The sequence below is a fragment of the Mesocricetus auratus genome, unplaced genomic scaffold (assembly GCF_017639785.1).
Source record: "Mesocricetus auratus isolate SY011 unplaced genomic scaffold, BCM_Maur_2.0 Super-Scaffold_100676, whole genome shotgun sequence".
NCBI classification, from domain to species: domain Eukaryota; kingdom Metazoa; phylum Chordata; class Mammalia; order Rodentia; family Cricetidae; genus Mesocricetus; species Mesocricetus auratus.
In genome coordinates, this window is record NW_024429266.1 from 34,666,909 (window position 1) to 34,684,728 (window position 17,820).

A 17,820-nucleotide genomic window follows, 5' to 3' on the forward strand; every position below is an offset into this window, starting at 1 on the left:
TTGAGACTAAAGCTTGAGCCAGCTCTAAATACTTAGATTCTATTTTTGCAGTACTTGAATTAAAACAGCTGTTTGTATAATTTTGCGTGTGGGGGGGTGTGTTCATTCATGTTTGAGTGAACACATGCCATCTTGCACACCTGGAGGTCCGAGGACAACCCTGAGTTAATTCCCTACTCCCACCATGTGTTCTAGGGATTAAACTCAGGTTGGTGGCCCTGCTGTTGTAGCAGCAAGCTTTTTACCTGTTGAGCCATCCTTAGTTTCTGAGGATTTTTGTTTGTTGGTTAGTTTGTTTTAAATTAACGCCTCATTGAATTAGAAGCTACCACAAAACTTTTAGATTTCAGGGTATTTTCTTTATATAAGAACCCATAGTCAAGGGCGGGAGAAAGTGTGGTTTAAAAATAACTACAAGAAATACGACAGGTAGCATTTAATATTAATTTTAATCTTGGTAAATGTTGCCCTTGGGTTATTTTTTACTTTTTCTTTTCAGGTAAGCTTTTGGGTTGTTAGAGAGATTCTCCATGCTCAAACATTGAAAATAAGAGCAGAAGTTTTGAGCCACTATATTAAGACTGCTAAGGCAAGTATGGCTTGGTCTTTAGCTCACCCAGTCAGAAATGTTTTAAGTTACTATCTGTTTATTGATTGTGGAAAATAAGGCCTGTTGAGTATGTTGAATGCCTCTTTTCTCTGTCTTTTCCTTTAGTCTGGTCACCCCCATTCTTATAGACAGGGTTTAGAGTATGGTAAATTATAATATTTGTAAAATATTAGACTATGTTGAAGGTGTTAAAGCCATGTAGGATTAAGTTGGAAAATACACAATGATTTTTTGTTACTTTTGGTTTTTATTTATTTGCTTATTTATTTTTGATTATGAAGTAAGCTGCCCAGTTATATAGAAAATAAGACTTTGCAGGCTGGAGCGATGGCTCAGTGGTTAAGAGCACTCGCTCTTCTTGCAGAGGACTCAGGTTTACTTCCTGGCACCCATTGGTAACTTGATGCTGCCTTCTGACTTCCATGGGCACCAGGCACTCGAGTAGTACATAGGGATGTATGTGTGCAAAACACTTACATACATAAAATAAAAAATACATAAATCTTAAGAAAATACTTTTTTTTTTTTGTATTTGAAGTTTTGTTGAGGGGGAAGTAAGAAAATAAGGTGCAGAGACTCAGAGTCAAAATAGAAGCGGTGGGCAGGAAAGGTCCTGTCTGCACTCCAGAGAAACAACAGGAAAAAGAGCAAAGAGTTTATTTTTGAGACAGTGTTGCAGTAGTGCTGACTTTGAACTCAGGTACCCTACCTTGGACTCCCAAGTCCTAAGATTGCAGGTGTAGCTGCAATACCCTCCCAGACGTTAGTTTAGATGAGTAGTACATATGATGCAAACAAGTGCACTGAAGAGTCAGTGAGAGGCCGAGATAGTAAGTATAGTTGGAGACGCAGCATGGATTTCAAAGGTCATCAGAATTTCAGAGAGAACAGCATGTTTTTCACAGGAAGATACTGAGATCAACCTGTAACAGCTCCAAATTTATGTTAACTTCACTAAGTGTGATGTTACATCCATGTTTATTCTGCATGATTTCTATAACAGGCCTTATCTCACCTGTAGATTGAAAGGTGGTGGAATAAAACAGAAGTATTCTGCTTATAATTTAAGTTGGAATTCTTCTGTATTTTCCCTGAACATTTGGAAACAATCTTATTCTAACATTCTGTGGCACTAGGTGGCAGGACTAGCCTTCCACATTTGTGAGATTTTACAGAAATGTTATAGGAGTTTTTTAAAACATCATGAAAAGATACTTAAGTACTAGTTTTTAACTGAAGAAAGTAATGACTTTTCCCAAAGATTCTGAATTTCTATTTTTCCTGTATCTTTGATAGATTTTTGTATTTATTTGTGTGTTTTGCCTATACAATCTACCATTTTTATTCCAAATAATTCCATTTCTGTCCACACTCTTACATTTGACAGCTTTTGCTTTTATTGCAAATCCCAATTCCCTAATCTTTTCCAATTACTGTTAAATCACTATTTTGACACTCTGCCTTTTGTATTTGAGCTTGTAGTAAAGGCTTGAAATGGTCTTTTCCTTTAATGCCTGTTTCTGTCGGATTCTCTAGAGAGATAGAACCAACAGCATTCTATGTAAACATGCATAAAGATTCAAATATAAAATGTTTGATAAGATTTAAGATTGGCTCATATTATTGGTGGAGCTTGAGTCTGAAAACATCAGGGCACACCCACAAGCTGCAGACTCAACAGGAGCTTCAGGATGCAGGTTTTTTTTTTTTCCTTCTAGGTCCTCTGCATGTTTTGACGTATATCAAGTCTAAGGTGATACTTAGTCCCTAGTGAACATTTAATGTATGCTCATTTAATGACTAGATCATACAAGCTCCCGTGAAGGTTTATATCCTGTTTCATGTTTGCTGTTTTGTTTTTATTTGATTTCTTTATATTTTCAATTAGATGCCCACCATAGGGCTTATCTGGTTGTTTGGGACAACTGGAAAATGACATATTTTTTAGATATCACTTATAGGGCACAAATAAGACAAAATTCTGAGATGTTAGTTTCAAATGTAAAGTGGGTCTCTTGGGAAATTTGTGGAACCCACTGTTCGATGCATGCATACTATAAGAGCAACATCCCAGAATGAATTAAAACAAAGGATTTGGGATCTTGGACATGAGGAGACAGGATATAGAGGGAGCACTAAAGACAGCAAGTTTGAACTCTAGCCCTGGGATAGCAGGAACACTGCACAGGAAACCAACCTGTGTAGACCCTTTCTTGTACCTTAGACCACAGAGCACACAACCAGTAATACTGCCCTGCAAAGGATGCATCTGCTTCCAGAACCCAGGGCATGGCCATTATGGTCTTGCCAGTTAACCTTGACACTAAGCTGCTTCTAGAACCCAGGGCATGACCATTATGGACATGCCAGTTAACCTTGACACCATTCCATAACTTCAGCTTTGAAAATATATTGCCCGTTTAGAGCTGGATCTATTCCCAGAGCTTGGGTGAAAATGCCAATGTAGAATATTTACTGTGTACCCTAGAAGACAGTTCTCAACAATGACAGTGATAAATACTGGTATTCTACCAACTTCCTAAATTGTGTTAAACTATATTTTCCTACATTTATTTTCTTTAAAATAATAAATCTTCCCCCCCTTTTTTTAATTAAATCTTCAGAAACTGTATGAACTTAACAACCTTCATGCACTTATGGCTGTAGTTTCCGGCTTACAGAGTGCACCAATTTTCAGGTTGACTAAGACATGGGCGGTGAGTAACCCTCTACAGTTTAATGAAATGTTAGACTTTGTGCAAAGTAAAGATTTTATTACTTTATTTTGTAAGTCTCAGTAAGATGACTATTATGGTAATAGATAAGAATTCTTAAATGTATTACACTTTGTTGTTTGAAACATACATTTAATACTCCTTAAACATTGCACTGAGTTTAAGAGGTAATTAGTGGTAGACTGAGGTTGATGCTTGGGTTTTGCACTTTAGAGAATCGTTTTTGAATGCTTCTTTAGATATCTCTGACGACATCCTGTGTCATACTCATCTGATAATTTGTATTTAACGCTGTACATTTCATACTTTTGGCAAGTTTCAGGATCTAAGTCACAACCTTTAAATTTTTTTATTAATTTCAACTTCTATTATTTTTAGCCACAGACCTTAAGCTCTTGGTAAACATGGGATTATATGATATTGCTGATGTTATTTTACAACAGCCATCAAATTGGCTCCTATTATTTTAACAAGATTAGGGTATGATTTGGCATCTGCCAGTGTTTACATCTTTGTCTTTGAGTAGCATGATACTATACTCAATCTTCCTAGGTTGACTTTCTTCTTTCCCTTTCTTTTTTATAGCTTTTATTGTGACACTAAGGCCTCACACAAGCCATTGTGTCACTGAACTACATCCCCAAACCACTTTTTGTTGTTTGTTGTTTTTACTTTTTGAGTCAAATCAATGTCTTGCTAAGTCACTCAGAATGGTCCTGAACTTGGAATCTTCCTGCCTTAGCCTATCAAGTAGCTGGAGTTATAAGCCTGTCATTCCAGCCTCTGTGCAGGTGTGTGTGTGTGTGTGTGTGTGTGTGTGTGTGTGTGTGTGTGTGTGTGTGTGTGTGTATGTTACTACATTGAGCAAAGGCTTATGAAAATACTAAATGTCATTGTGTGTGCACATGCTTGTTTGCCCGTTCTCATTTGTTAATGCGTATATATTTAGAAACCAGAAGGCACCCTTGAGTGTCATTTCCTCAGATAGGGACTTTCATTGGTCTGGAAGTCACCAGTTAGGCTCTGTAGATTGGCCTATGAACTCTAGGGATTCTTTTGTCGTGTGCTCCATCCATCCCCCCCCCCCCGGGACTGGGATTGTTCCACTCAGGGCCTTGTGTTTTCCATTGCAAGCACTTTAGTAAAAGAGCTTTCTCCCTAGTCCCCTCACTTTGTTCATAGTTAATCAGGAAAGTGCTGCTCTTACTTTCCTGATGTATACAAGATAGACTTTATATAAAAACTATAGAGTTTTTATATTGGAAAATTATTAGTGTGAAAGAGGTTGTAATCTTTATTTTGCCATTAATAAATACCTGGAGAAGGATTTTCCTTTTTTAATTATGATGGTCTCATTCTTTAAAATCTGAATTCCATGGAGGGAACTGGAAATGACTACAAATACAGTTATGAGTTCTGTCTTTAAATTTTCAAGGAAAGGCATTATGCTTTTTATGTTGTGATTTAGAAATGGAATATATTTTCTTCAAGTTGTTATTTCCCTTGAAAATATTTTTGTTGTCCTCATCTAATTCTGTGAAAAGATTTTTTTGTTTGGTTAATAGTTCCACTAATCTATAATAAACTTTAAAAAATTGGATTCCAGTGAATGATATAGATCCCATCCTTACATACCTGACAGTCTACTGGAGAAAGATAATCTGTAATAAATAAATTGTATGGTAAGAAATATCAGAAGAAAAGTAGGATGAAAAGGAAAATAGGGCAGCATTGTTTTTTTAGTAATATGAGAAGAGCATATCTCATAGTGGGATGGTGTCAGCTTTCTAACGCTAACTAGATATCTAAGATAATCAATAAGGGAGGATATCTTGGATAGGAGAAGCAAGTGTTGTAGGAAAACATTTTTTATGGTACAGGGAGAACTTTTGAGTTGACCATTAAGTCTGACAGTTGAAGAAGATTGGTGTTGTTGGCAATAGTGATGTTGGTGTGGTGGGGTAAAAAAAATGATTGGGTTTGAGATTGATGGCAAAGGACTAGGTCAGTAAGTGTAGACTGTGCCTTCGAGAAAGTTTGCTGTAGAATGTTGAGGACCTGGCAGTAGCTGGAGAGAAGGTAGACTAAAGGTTTGTGGCACGTCCTTTTTTTATTTTGTAGGTGGGATTGTTGACCAGTAAGTTCTATGCAGGTCACAATGATGTAGTAGGATCAGGGAGATGGTGAGAGAATAATTTCTTCAGGGGTATCCTTAATTAAATAGAAAGGAATTAGTTCAGTACTGTGGTGTTTGGAAATATTTTTTCCATGTTAATAGTCAGAGAGGGTTGTATCTGTTTACAGATGCAGGTGAATTTGTAGATTGGGTGGTGGGAGTCTATAGAAGTTCCTCTGGCAGCTTTCATTCTTTAGAAACAAAGTCCTTAGTTGAGAATTTTGAAAGAAATCCTTGGAAGTTTGAAGAAAGAAGGAAGGGTGTTCATCCAGGAGGGAAAGAAAGCACCATGTCTAGGAGGCATGAGAGATCACTGGGCTTTATAAAGAAGATTTTTGCTTCAGAGTTTAAAATGAAAGCAACCAACAATTACATACTTTCTGGGTTCAGGCTCAGTATAAGTGTGGTATACTGGTAAGAACTGTATTTAACCAGACTTGGGGGTTGGTTTGTTTGTTAAAGTCAGGTTTGTACTAGAGAGATCTATAGTAGAACAAGAGCTGAAAGAAAGAATATAGCATTATCTTATTAGAAGATTAGGAAACTAAGTCAAGCAAATAAAGGTGAGAAATGATAAATGGTGAAAAGAAAGTAAAACATGACAGTGACCATGAAAGTCACAATAAAGTCCATGATATGTTTAAGATGACAGAATAGTGGATCAAAATGGCAGAGGTGCAAAAACTGGAAGAGAAGTCAAGAAAAAAGACTGGTGAGTGTTATACACATGTAAGACTCATAAAAGAAGCAGTGGTTGATGGGCTCTTTTGTTCTAGCCTCCAAAATCTTAAAGGCATAAAGGGAAGTTACTTGTAGGCCATAAATGACAGTAACCAAGTATTAACTCTTTTGAAACATAGTAAAATTGTTTGTTGGTCATTGTTCTCATCTCTGACATAGTAGCCAGGGGTGGCTATTAATTTTAAATCATTAAAACTAACTCCAGTTCCTCAGCCATACTAACCACATTGCAAGTGCTCAGGAATGTTGGCTAGCAGCCATTGTTAGGACAACACAAACATAGATCTCCATCATCACACAAAGTCTACTGGACAGTGTGAATCAGTACTAGAATGTCATACATACTGAGGACTTGGGAGAGGAAAATGGACTGATGAGCTTGGAGCAGTTGTGAAGCTCAAGGAACAAGAATTATATCTAAGCCACTCCCAGGCTTAAATCAAAAGGTTTATGAAAAAGGAAAGGATACTTGCTGTGAACAGGACCTGAGTGGCACTAGGTATAGATTGGAAGGTTTGGGTAGAGTAGTCTATTGATCTGAACTTAGAGGGATAATGTAAGAACATAAATGTTCCATACTCATTTGGATTACATGTTTTAGTGTTAAAATCTTGAGGGTTTTTGTTTGTTTGGGGTTTTTTTAATTGATAGAAGGAACATGGTACAAGCTCTTAATAGCCTAGGTGCATTATCTCAATAATAACACTGTTAATGTTCAACACAGGACACTTAGCTGCCATAATAAATACATCAATTTACAAAAATCTGTATTTGGAACAATTTTAAAGTATTGGCTTCAAAACCACTGGGCTGCAAAAATGGTTGAGAAAGTAAAGCCCTTGCTAGGGCCACAATTTGGATCCTGTACCCATGTAAATGTTGAGTAGACATGGCTACCTACCAGTATTCTCAGTACCCGAGAGGCTGAGACAAGGGAGCCCCAGAGCAAAGACTAGCTAGGGCAAGCTCTGTATTTAAGTCATTAATGTCTCAGTATATAATGTCATTTGCTATTGAAGATGGCATCTGACATCACCTCAGGCCTCAATATACATTCACATACATACACATTGGAACATTCACACATACACACACACACACACACACACACACACACACAGAGAGAGAGGGGGGGGGACGGAACAAATAAAGAGCCCAGAAATTAATAAATACACACATTTAGAGTCATTTTGACAAAATGCCTCAGCCCGTGTTAAGAAAGGATAGTATTTTCAATAAATGGTCAGGGAAAGTGACCATGTGTAAAAGAATGGAATTGAACCCTTATTTTAGAACCACAGGACAAAAATGGACTCCAAAAGGATTGAAGGGTTAATTGTAAGATTTAAAACTGTAAAACTACTAGAAGAAAATATAGGAGGAAAGCTTCTTGACATAGGTCTAAACAGTTATATTTTGAATATGACTCCCAAAGTGTAGGCAGCAAAAATGAAAATAGACAAATGAAATGAGCCTGTCAAACCAAAATTCATGGCAAAGAAGACAGTCAGCAGAGTGAGGGAATAGTCTATGGGATGTGAAATTATCTATAAACTACATCTGTGAAGAGGTTAATGCCCAAATACATAAGGAATTCAGTCAGTGCAGCAGCAAGAAAATAATTCACTTCAAAATGAACAAAATGTCTATATAGACATTTTTCAAAAGAATGCACACAAATAGCCGGTAGATATGTGGGAGATGTTTAACCTTCCTAATGGTCAGGGCAGTGCAAATCCTGCAAGGCTGGCTGCCACCAAAAAGATAAGAAGTCACGAATACTGCTGAGGGAGTGAGTGGACCAGAAAAGGAACTCTGCTTACCAATGGTGGGGATGACAGTGGTACAGCCATAATAGAAAACAGAATAGAAATTTAACTTGCCTCTTTAGAAAATTCACAGTAGAGCCATGGTATGACCCAGAAGCTCATCTGAGTCTGTTTCCAAAGGGCCTGGCACTAGAAGCTGAAGGGCTGTCTGGATATATCAAACTGTGATAAATACCAAACTGAATAGAACCCAGAAATAGATCTTTGCTTTGGATCCCCGACATAGGATAGGGTGTCTTAGTTACTGTTACTTTTACTGTGGTAAAACACCATGACCTTCTGGTAACTTGAGGAGGAGAGGGTGTATTTCATCCCACAGCTCTCAGGTCACACTACATCACTGAGGTAAGTCAGGGCAGGAAGCTGGAGGCAGGCACTGAAGCAGAGGCCATGGAGGAGCTCTTTTTACCTCTTACTCGACTTGTTCTCCTAACAACTGAGGACTGCCTGCCACATCCTACTTCGCCCACTGGAAGTTAGGTCTACCAGCATCAATCATTAATCAAGAAAATGTACCACAGACTTGCCTGTGGGATTGGGTGTCAGAATGTTCTTTACCAGAACCAGCCTCTAAGACCCTGAGAAACAGAAATACCTGTGGAAGAGGATGGCTGAGAGCATTACTACATCTTCTACTTAACTAACCTGTGATTGACTCTCCTTCTCTGTCATCTCTAATGAAATACACAAACTTTTTTGTAAACACTATAGCAGAATTAGATGACAGTTTTGTAAGTGAAATGTTTGCATGCCATACAAAGAGTCAGTATTTTAATGTGTAATAAAGTCAAGTCTTACTGTGTGTTGACGAAATCGTAACTTCAGAGGTTTTAAACCACATCTTTAGAATGCTAACAGAACAAAAACAAGTGTCTGGAAGCTTTCAGTTTGTATCATGGGTACTAACCTCACTTGTCTTTTACCATCCTTGATTGTTTGAAGTAATCTCAAAGGGCATGTATTGCACACTGTCTCTTCAAGCCACTTGAAACCACTTTTTTGTAATTCTCTATATGATAAAACTCTGGTCAAGAAGAAAATTTGCTATCAGAAGTCAAAATACAGACTTCCCAGCTGTTGTTAGGATCAGCCACAACTGGACTTGTCAAGAAAAGTTGTTACTTATATCACTTAAAATTAAGTGTTTCTTAGTGATTATTGTTATGGTGAAAGCTTCAAATTTTGGGGGTGCTGTTTACATACCCTGTGGGGTGGTCTTAGCATCTCTGGGGGGCTTTCTGAGATGCAGCAGGGTTTGGAGAGAAATAGGGGAGGAGGCTTGGATAGAACATCCACCATAACATTATGAAGGAATTTTATTTGAGGCAATTGATAAAAATATTTGTGCATTTGAGGTGAATGTATACACATAATTTAAGTTGTTAAAAACAATAAAATTGCTTAATTATATAGAGTTGTAAAGATAATATGTTATAGTTTACCACTTAGTAGGTTCATTTATGTGCATGTAAAGATCATTTTATAAATACTTTGAATTGTTAATGCATGTGTCTGATTTTGTTTTATTGCTATCCTACCATAATGAAATTAGGGAAAGTGTAACTTTGAAGTTAGAGTCCAGATTTATGATAAATATAGCTTCCCTTCAGTTCTTTGCTAAAGTAAGATGGAACTTGCAAATAACTTAGACTTTTCTGTTTGTTTTTTAGTTATTAAGTCGAAAAGACAAAACTACCTTTGAAAAATTAGAATACGTAATGAGTAAAGAAGATAACTACAAAAGACTCAGAGACTATATAAGTAGCTTAAAGATGACGCCTTGCATCCCTTACTTAGGTGAGTTACATCGCTGTGTTTGCATTCGTAGCTGTGGCTCTTCCTGAACCAGTCGTTTCTATGAAACACAGAGTGTTTTTAAAGTGCATGTGTAAGATTTCTAAGCTGAAAAAAATCAGGTGAAGAAGTGTTTGCCTTATTGTCTGGAATGCTTTTCATATTAAATTAGCCCCTTGTCCTCAGGTTTTCTATAGAGTATAACAATAACTTAGAAATGGGCTGTGGGTAAATACGGTATATTTTAGCAACACTTTTAATGGCTGAAATAATGCTTTGTAGTAAAGCTTAATATAGTAACTGAAGACATTATGCAAGATCTTATGTAGTACAGGGTTGGTGTGGATTCTGAAGAGTGGTTTTAATTAATTATCGGTATTACTGTTTGCCTAGATGAATTGATTTGTCTGACTGTTAAATTAAGGTTAGTGCTTGACAGTTTTGTATTTATCATTTGTTTAAGAACTTAAATCTTTATATAAAATCTTACAGTATTCATAAGTTCCAAAAACTATTTAATAACATTATAGATTTTTTTTAGCAAAGCATGAATAATGTTTTGTTGACTATCTGAGTTTTAAAATGCCCTGAATAAGCTATCCTTTTAAATTCGTATGTAACTTAAAGATAGAGGTCATGCTGTAGATGATACATATCCAAGGTACATCAAATCAAGTTGGCTTGACTTTGTAGAAATTCATCAGCTGATAAGCATTTGTTTCTCATCCTTCTGCCCATCTGCTCTTTACCTTTTCAGTAGTGATCTACAGTAGACTCAGAGAGAGCAACTTCTGAGAGTAATCACAAGTGTGTCATTTGTTTTGAACAGTTCATTTGAAGTCTTTACATTATTAGTGACTAACAGGCAGGCTCAAAGGCTGGTCCATAAACTTCCATCTGTCATAGAGAGCATCAGTCTTAGTTCACAGAGAACACTTGACTAATAACGTTGTAATCCACTGAGCAGTGGTGGTGCTCGCCTTTTAGCAAAGTGCTCGGAAGGCAGAGGCAGGCGGATCTCTGTGAGTTCGAGGACAGCCTAGTCTATAGAGCTAGTTCCAGGACAATTAGGGCCGGTTACACAGAGAAACCCTGTCTTGAAAGACCAAAAAACAAACCAGAAAAAGAGCATTGTGGGGGTATCCTAAGGCTCCTGCACAGAGATATAGTCACACCTATTGAAGGCACAGTAACCTAAAAGTGTAGTGTAGTTAATGGCCACTGCATTTCTTTTCTTTTTTAGCTTTTGTAGCTTAGCTGTGTCCATATTTAGAAATATAATTTGGTGTAAAAGAAAGAATAAAGGAGCTTTTAAAATTATTGTCCTTAATAAACAAGATCTCTTGAGTAAGTTGGGCTCATGGGGGTCAGAGGGGAGGATGGAAGGGGAGTGAGGGGAGATGTATAACCCAATTTAAAAAAATGGTTAAAACAACAACAACAACAAAAACCTGTTGTCCTTGTCCTGTGTAAGAGCACAAATAAACCATTTGTCGTGTAGACCATTGGACCCAGAGTTGGTGACCCTTGGTTCTTAAAGGGCTTTTCTATGCTGAGTTTTCAGTTTATTGCATTCTTCTATACTTAGATTTCAATCTGTTTCCTTTTGAGTCAGGAGATGTCCTTACTCCACCTACTTCAAAACTGAGAACCAAGCACCTAGAGGTAGAAATCGACTTTCAGTCCTCTAACAACCATTTATAGCATATCCACAATCTAATGATTCTGTCTAGCACGTTCCAGTTATGCCTGATAAATTCTCTAATTCAAATATTTACTGACTCTGATTGCCTTCCTAACCGAATTGCCATAATTTGATATCTTCTTGGGAAAGTTAATTTTTAAATTATGAATGAGAAAATGACAAATGAATCATTATACTATGATTTCTAGTTTAGGGATATTTGTCCTGTACTGTTTCATAGAGGAAACTTGGTACAGAAGTTGAAGCTGCGTGTGTATGTGCACTTGTGTGTGCACAGAGCTGTGTGTATTCATGAACCTCTGCATGTGTGTGCAGAGAGAAAGAAGGGACGCTGTTGAGTAGAATCTGGAAAGGTTTTCTGTTGGAGACTGCCCCTTCTCTCCCAGCCTTGGGACCTGAAGCAGACAAGGCAAAACTCTGATGTGAAGATGCTAACTTGCAGAAAATACTAGAACCATCATCTTCACTGTATGCTCTGGTTGATCTCAGGCTCTCTTTCTTATCAGTTCTTGTGTCTTGGAGCCTTAATTCTCACTGTTACCATGTGTTTTACTTCACCTGAGGAGAAGGGACCCTGTTGTTGCTTCCAGTTGCTCGGCATACCGTTGTCCTCTCTTCACCTACTTGGCAGTGTCCCATAGCTTTCTTCTGTGGACTTCTCAGACTTCATCTTAATTTTGTGATTAAGGTGCTAGTTACTTCTGCTCTTGGAGATTTTTCTGGGACTCTCTTGGCCACCCTCTAAACTTCTGGCCTTTGTTTCATTGGCTGCTCTCTCTCTCTTAAGTATGTAGTCATATAAAGATGTCTGTCTGCTTGTTTTTACATTATACTCTGAGTGTAGTGGAATGATCTCACTCAGGTTTGATATATTTAATAATCTCATCTCTACGCTGGGCCTATATGTCTGTCCACTTTTTTTAGAAACTGAAATATCAAATCGGTTGACTTGTGATACTTACATTGACTTCTAGTTGAACGTGTGCTTATGTGAGCTCTTCTCCCTTCCTGCAGACCTGATCCCCATCTCATCTTCTATTTTAGTTCATCGCTAACCTCATCTGTATCCCATTACATACCTTTGAACATTATAAAAGGAAGCACCTTATTAGGTACTTTGTTTTGTTTAGACAGGTCTCACCGTGTATTTCTGACTGATCTGGAACCCACAGAGATCTCTCTGCTCTGCTTGACATTAAGGTGTGCATCAGTACACCCTGCTAGAAGATAACTTGTTTAGGGAACTATTTGCCCAGTCCCTTCTGGCTTTCCCCATTGTTCAACAGTGTTGTTTTACTTCTCTTTGAATATAATAAGGTACTAGAGTAGAATATTTGTATGATTCAACTCTTCAGCCTGCAGTTTTCTTTTGGAACTTCAGCTGACATTTACTTAGTACCATGCTTGGTGCTAGATGTATAACAAGGAATAAGGTGGACTTTGTCCCTACCTTGTGGGTTTAATAGGGCTTGAATACAACCTGTGGTTCATTTCATTTCATCTCCTCCCCTTCTTCTGCATCTCATGTAGTGTAGGAAAATGAGATGAATGTGTCTAAGAATTAAAAACCTAAAGGAAGTTGGATATAGTGATACATACATAATTCTCAGCAGTAAGGAGGTGGAAATGGGAGAATCATGAGTTAGAGACTAGTTTGGGTTACAGATCAAGACCTGCCTCTAAAAATAGGAGTTGGGGATTGGTAAAGAGTTTAGGACGATTTTTTTGAGACCATACATTTCAGCAGCTGCCCGATTCTATGTGTAGATAGTCCTCATGTGGTTATCCTCACTCTGTTCTGTGAAGAACATCTATTCTAGAATGATAAGATAAGGGACCATTTAGCATAAGTACTTGATAGACTTGACAAAAGAAACTACCACATCAGTAATTATTACTCGATTTAGTTTCCAGCTTGAAAATCATCCTTTATCTGAACTGAGAGGTGTGTTTAGTAGCAAACCTTTTGAGTAAACTTAATCTGTTAAAGCATGTGTACTTTTTTTTTAAGTTTGTGTGTGTGTGTGTGTGTGTGTGTGTGCGTACTCTGTTTGAGAATATATGTATGTATGTGCATAATGGTGTCAGATCCCTTGGAGCTACAGTTAAACATATTTTCAGATGCCCAACTTGTCACATAGACACTGACATCTAAACTCCCTTCCACAAGATTGCACAACAATCTTAACCACTGAGCTTCCTCTCCAGCCATTGTACTTGATTTTCTTAAGAAAATATGAAGTAAACCTCATAGGACTTATTGACTACTTAGTTTACATTATAGACAAATGGTTCTTTTTTTCTCATTTCTGAGTTTTAGTACTGAAATTTATTGAAGAAGAAATATTTGTTGCTAATTTGCATCCTATACTGGCTTTTCTTATTTTCATTTGAAATTAATTAGGTCTTGAATTTTCAGAGTTTAACTTTCCTCGATTTTAGAATCCTTTTCTGTTCATGTGAAAATAGAACGGCTTCCAAAACCAATAGCTCTTGTAAGATACTGTACATTTGATGGGCAGGACTCAGCCAGCACTCACCTCACTGTCCTTTCATACTCATAATGCTTTTCTTTGCCCCTTTTGTCTGTAGATGTTCTTAGAGAAAGGATGCCATCAGCCAAAGGGGCTATAGTGCATAGAGAAAGGGTAGTGGTCAAGCAGCTGCTTCATAACAGAGATGTTCTAAACTGCTAGCATTTTCAGTGCTGACAATAATCGTCAAGGGCTGTCAGTGACTCAGCAGGCATAGTCCTGTCACACAGTTCTGATAGCCAGTTCACTCTCCAGAACCCATGTCAAGTTGCAAAAGAGAACCACATTCTGGCTTCTAGGACATTTGTGACACACAGATCCACACCATGCATACACACTAATAATGAATTTTTAAAATTAAAAGACATTAAAAGTTAGTAATGAAAACCAACCATGCACTGTAAATATTTTTCTAAATGGATGTTAGGGATTTATATAGTAGTGCAATTTTTCCATATTGCCAAAAGTATCAGTAATTCAATGTGGATTAAATCTCAGGAAGTAGAAAATACTTTCTTGGCACCCCACTCATCCTCTCTTGAAATGGTCTCTTCTGTTGGTTTGCATTCAAGCAAAAAGTGGTCAGCTTGGACAATATAGTCAAAAACTCTTAAACAAGGATGTACTTTGTCTAAAGAGGAGTAGTTTGGCTAATGTCAAGGAAAATTTTTGTTTTCTATGAGTTATTGCTTTAAATCTGAAAACCATTAGCAGCATTCATCTGTCCTGGTCACTGCTGCAGAGCAGTCGTAAGGGTCTGCTGACGAATTTGGCATGGAAGCTTTGCTGTACTGCAGAGGAAGACTAGAACACTGCTCAAAAATAGTTTAATTTTATGAAACATGGTAACTACTTCTTTGTGTGTATTTTCTGAACCCCATTCCTATTTAACTCATGTAATGGAGAAATGCAGTAGCACAACCAAACTAGAGTATGTTCTGAAAAGGGCATGCTGTGGGCACTGAAAGTGAGTGAATCGTGACCTTGTTAAGGGAAGCAGAGCAGAGACGTTTGTGTAAACGCTCCAGCCCTTTTGCAGACATCAAAGTAAACTGTCTTGATGTATGGAGGTACATTTCCCTCAGTCTTCAAGAGACTGCTCTTACCTTGTCGTCCTTTAAATTTCAACTGAAATACCACATTTTCATGTGAGGGTTTTTTGAAAGAGAGAAGAGTGCTCTTATGATCTTTTGCAATGCAGTGTTCCATTCCCTGCTCTCCAGACAACCACCCTCTTTTATTTATGTAACACATCGCCCTTCGACCCACATGGGTAAGCTCTTGTCTTTGTGTTTCTTTGTTGTTGTTGGCCTGGTTGGTTTCATTTGGTTTGGTGGGTTTTAGCATGGAAATAAAGGGAAACATTTAATATAGATACTTGCTGATTCAGCTAATCAAAGGCTCTCCTTCTGTTGTTTTGGAAACTTTTGTTTTAATCTCTGTTGTGATACAGTTCTGTGTTCATGTGGCATGTTTACAGTTCTTCAGACACTCAAGTGTGCATGCATGCATGCATGCATGCACAAACACACGAATGTACTCACACACACACACCATTTTCTTCTGGTGCTTCAGCTGGCAGTTGTACTTGCTCAGCACTGTCGTTGGAGCTGCTACTAGACCTGGAGCTGGGGGTGCGGCAGCCCTATCCCAGGGTACATGGTACTGAACATGGCCTTAATAATAAGGAACCTGGTTGATAGCCATACTTCACAAAAGGCTTAGTTTCCTGTGTTGGAGGAGATGTGTATCATTTGTTACAGTGATTGTTAATTCGCCATCACTGTCAGTGAAAAATTTAAGGCATACCTAAATTTAAAAGAATCTTCACACTACCCCCCCAGGAATTGATCTCCGAGTGTAGTTTTTAGTGTAATGTTGGTCTTAGAAATGTCTGCTATTTATATGAATTTTTAAAATTATATTTCTCAGTATTTTCTATTAAAGTAATTTCAACAAGGCCCTGGGCTTCTTGCAGTTACTTTTGCTATTTTGGGCTTTTGGAAGACATGATCTTGGGTATGCATGTTAGCAGGTCTTGAGCTCACGATCTTGCTATCTGTTAATGCCATTTGTTTGTGTTCAGTCTCTGTGTGGGTGTGGGTGTGGGTGTGTGTTGTGTTAGGGATTGAACCTAGGTCTTCACAAATGCTATCTACCACTGGGCAGCCCACAATTCCAGTCCTGTTGTCCCATAGGTCCTTCTGTGAGGAAGTAACAAAAACTTGCCTTTTCACTTTGATGAAATATTACATAAAAGTCACTGACAGTGATATCAAAATCCCTAATAGTGATCTTCAAAATATTTGGAAATATCAGTTATTTTGATAATAAAAAACAGGCCTTTATATTTTAACAATTTTATTCCATTTTCATGTCTTTGGTTCAGTAGTTAGTACACACTCTGGATTAATTTTACTTAAATTTTTATATTTACTCATTTAGATTGGGAGGACATACAGAGATGCGTGGACAACTTACAGGAGTAGATTTGCTCCTTGTACCAGCGGGTTCTGGAGAACAAACTCAAGTGGTCAGGGTTGGTAACAAGTGCCCTTAACCGCTGGACCACTTTGCTGGCTCTTATTATATTGATTCTGTATTGTGTTCTAAACAGCAGTAGAACACATTCAGTCCTTTTGGATTCTGAGAGTGAACTCTGATCAGATGGCACCTAGCTGTAGGTTTTCCGTACTGCAGTCCTGTTTCCCATTTCCTGGAGTCCTTTTTGTCTTCACTCTTTTGAAATGTATTTAAAGCTCCACTGATGTTATCTTTTCTGTTGTGAGAGTTGGTGACTTTCAAAGACTTGTGACATAAATCATTTGAGGATTAAGTTGAATTAATATCATTCTTGTGCTTTTGGATTCTTAGGAGCTTATTAATCTTTAAAAATAAAAGCAGATATTCAGAAATGAATGCTAGCCACAAACAGAATTTTCAGTTGTTGATGCTTCTGTAATTTGTTTTAGCCTTTTTTGTGTGACACCAACAGAGGAATAGTTTTAGTAACAATTAGCATTTAGCCATATGTATCTGATACAAAGTATGTCAGTTCTTCAGTACAGAACAGTAAGAGCTATTCGTATGTAACAGACAAAGAACCAGCACAAGGAAGGACAGGTTGCCTGGCTAAAGATAACTGCACCATAACTATATTAGTGTTAGTTATTACCTCATGTAGCTTTAGAATCTGTGATCAGGTGGTTTATTCATTCATCTTTCCTGTCCCTTTCTATAGGATCATATAGCTTGCTAACAGTTAATCTCATAGATAACCTTGGAAGGAACTTATTTTTAGCTGGCCTTTTGGTTTTCTCATGAGTGGTCCAGGCTTTGTAAAAGTGGAGTCCTTTCTTTTTCTACTTACTTTGTATGGATGATTCAGTTAAGTGAACATGAGTGAAAATTCATCTCAAAGTATATTGGAGTTGCAAGCTACCCTGGAGTTTTTTTTTTCCATTTCAAAATTTCAAGTTTTTGTCCAATTTTGAAGTTAATCTAAAATCTCAAATTTTGAAATCTCTTCAGAGAAGTCAAGTATCCCTGACATTGATGCCTTCCACTGAGTGCAGGCAGAACTTAAAACAATGAGAAATAGCTTGGATTTGTTTTGTTTTGTGGTCCAAACCCAGTCCATTGGTAGACCGGATGAGGCTCTTTTCTTGGTTGGGAGAGAATTTATGACAGGATTAT

The 17,820-nt window shown here is 37.6% G+C and overlaps 1 protein-coding gene across 7 annotated transcripts in view; it reads left to right on the top strand.

Annotated features, from left to right (window-relative positions):
- The window catches only part of Ralgps2 (Ral GEF with PH domain and SH3 binding motif 2), a 136,796-nt gene that overhangs the window by 53,261 nt on the left and 65,715 nt on the right, over positions 1 to 17,820 (top strand). For all 7 annotated transcript variants that reach the window (XM_040738637.1, XM_040738640.1, XM_005071315.4 and 4 more), the window contains 3 exons: positions 500 to 589; positions 3,235 to 3,327; positions 9,762 to 9,888. In XM_040738637.1, the coding sequence (XP_040594571.1) occupies positions 500 to 589; positions 3,235 to 3,327; positions 9,762 to 9,888 (310 nt within the window). The remainder of the gene's footprint in view (positions 1 to 499; positions 590 to 3,234; positions 3,328 to 9,761; positions 9,889 to 17,820) is intronic.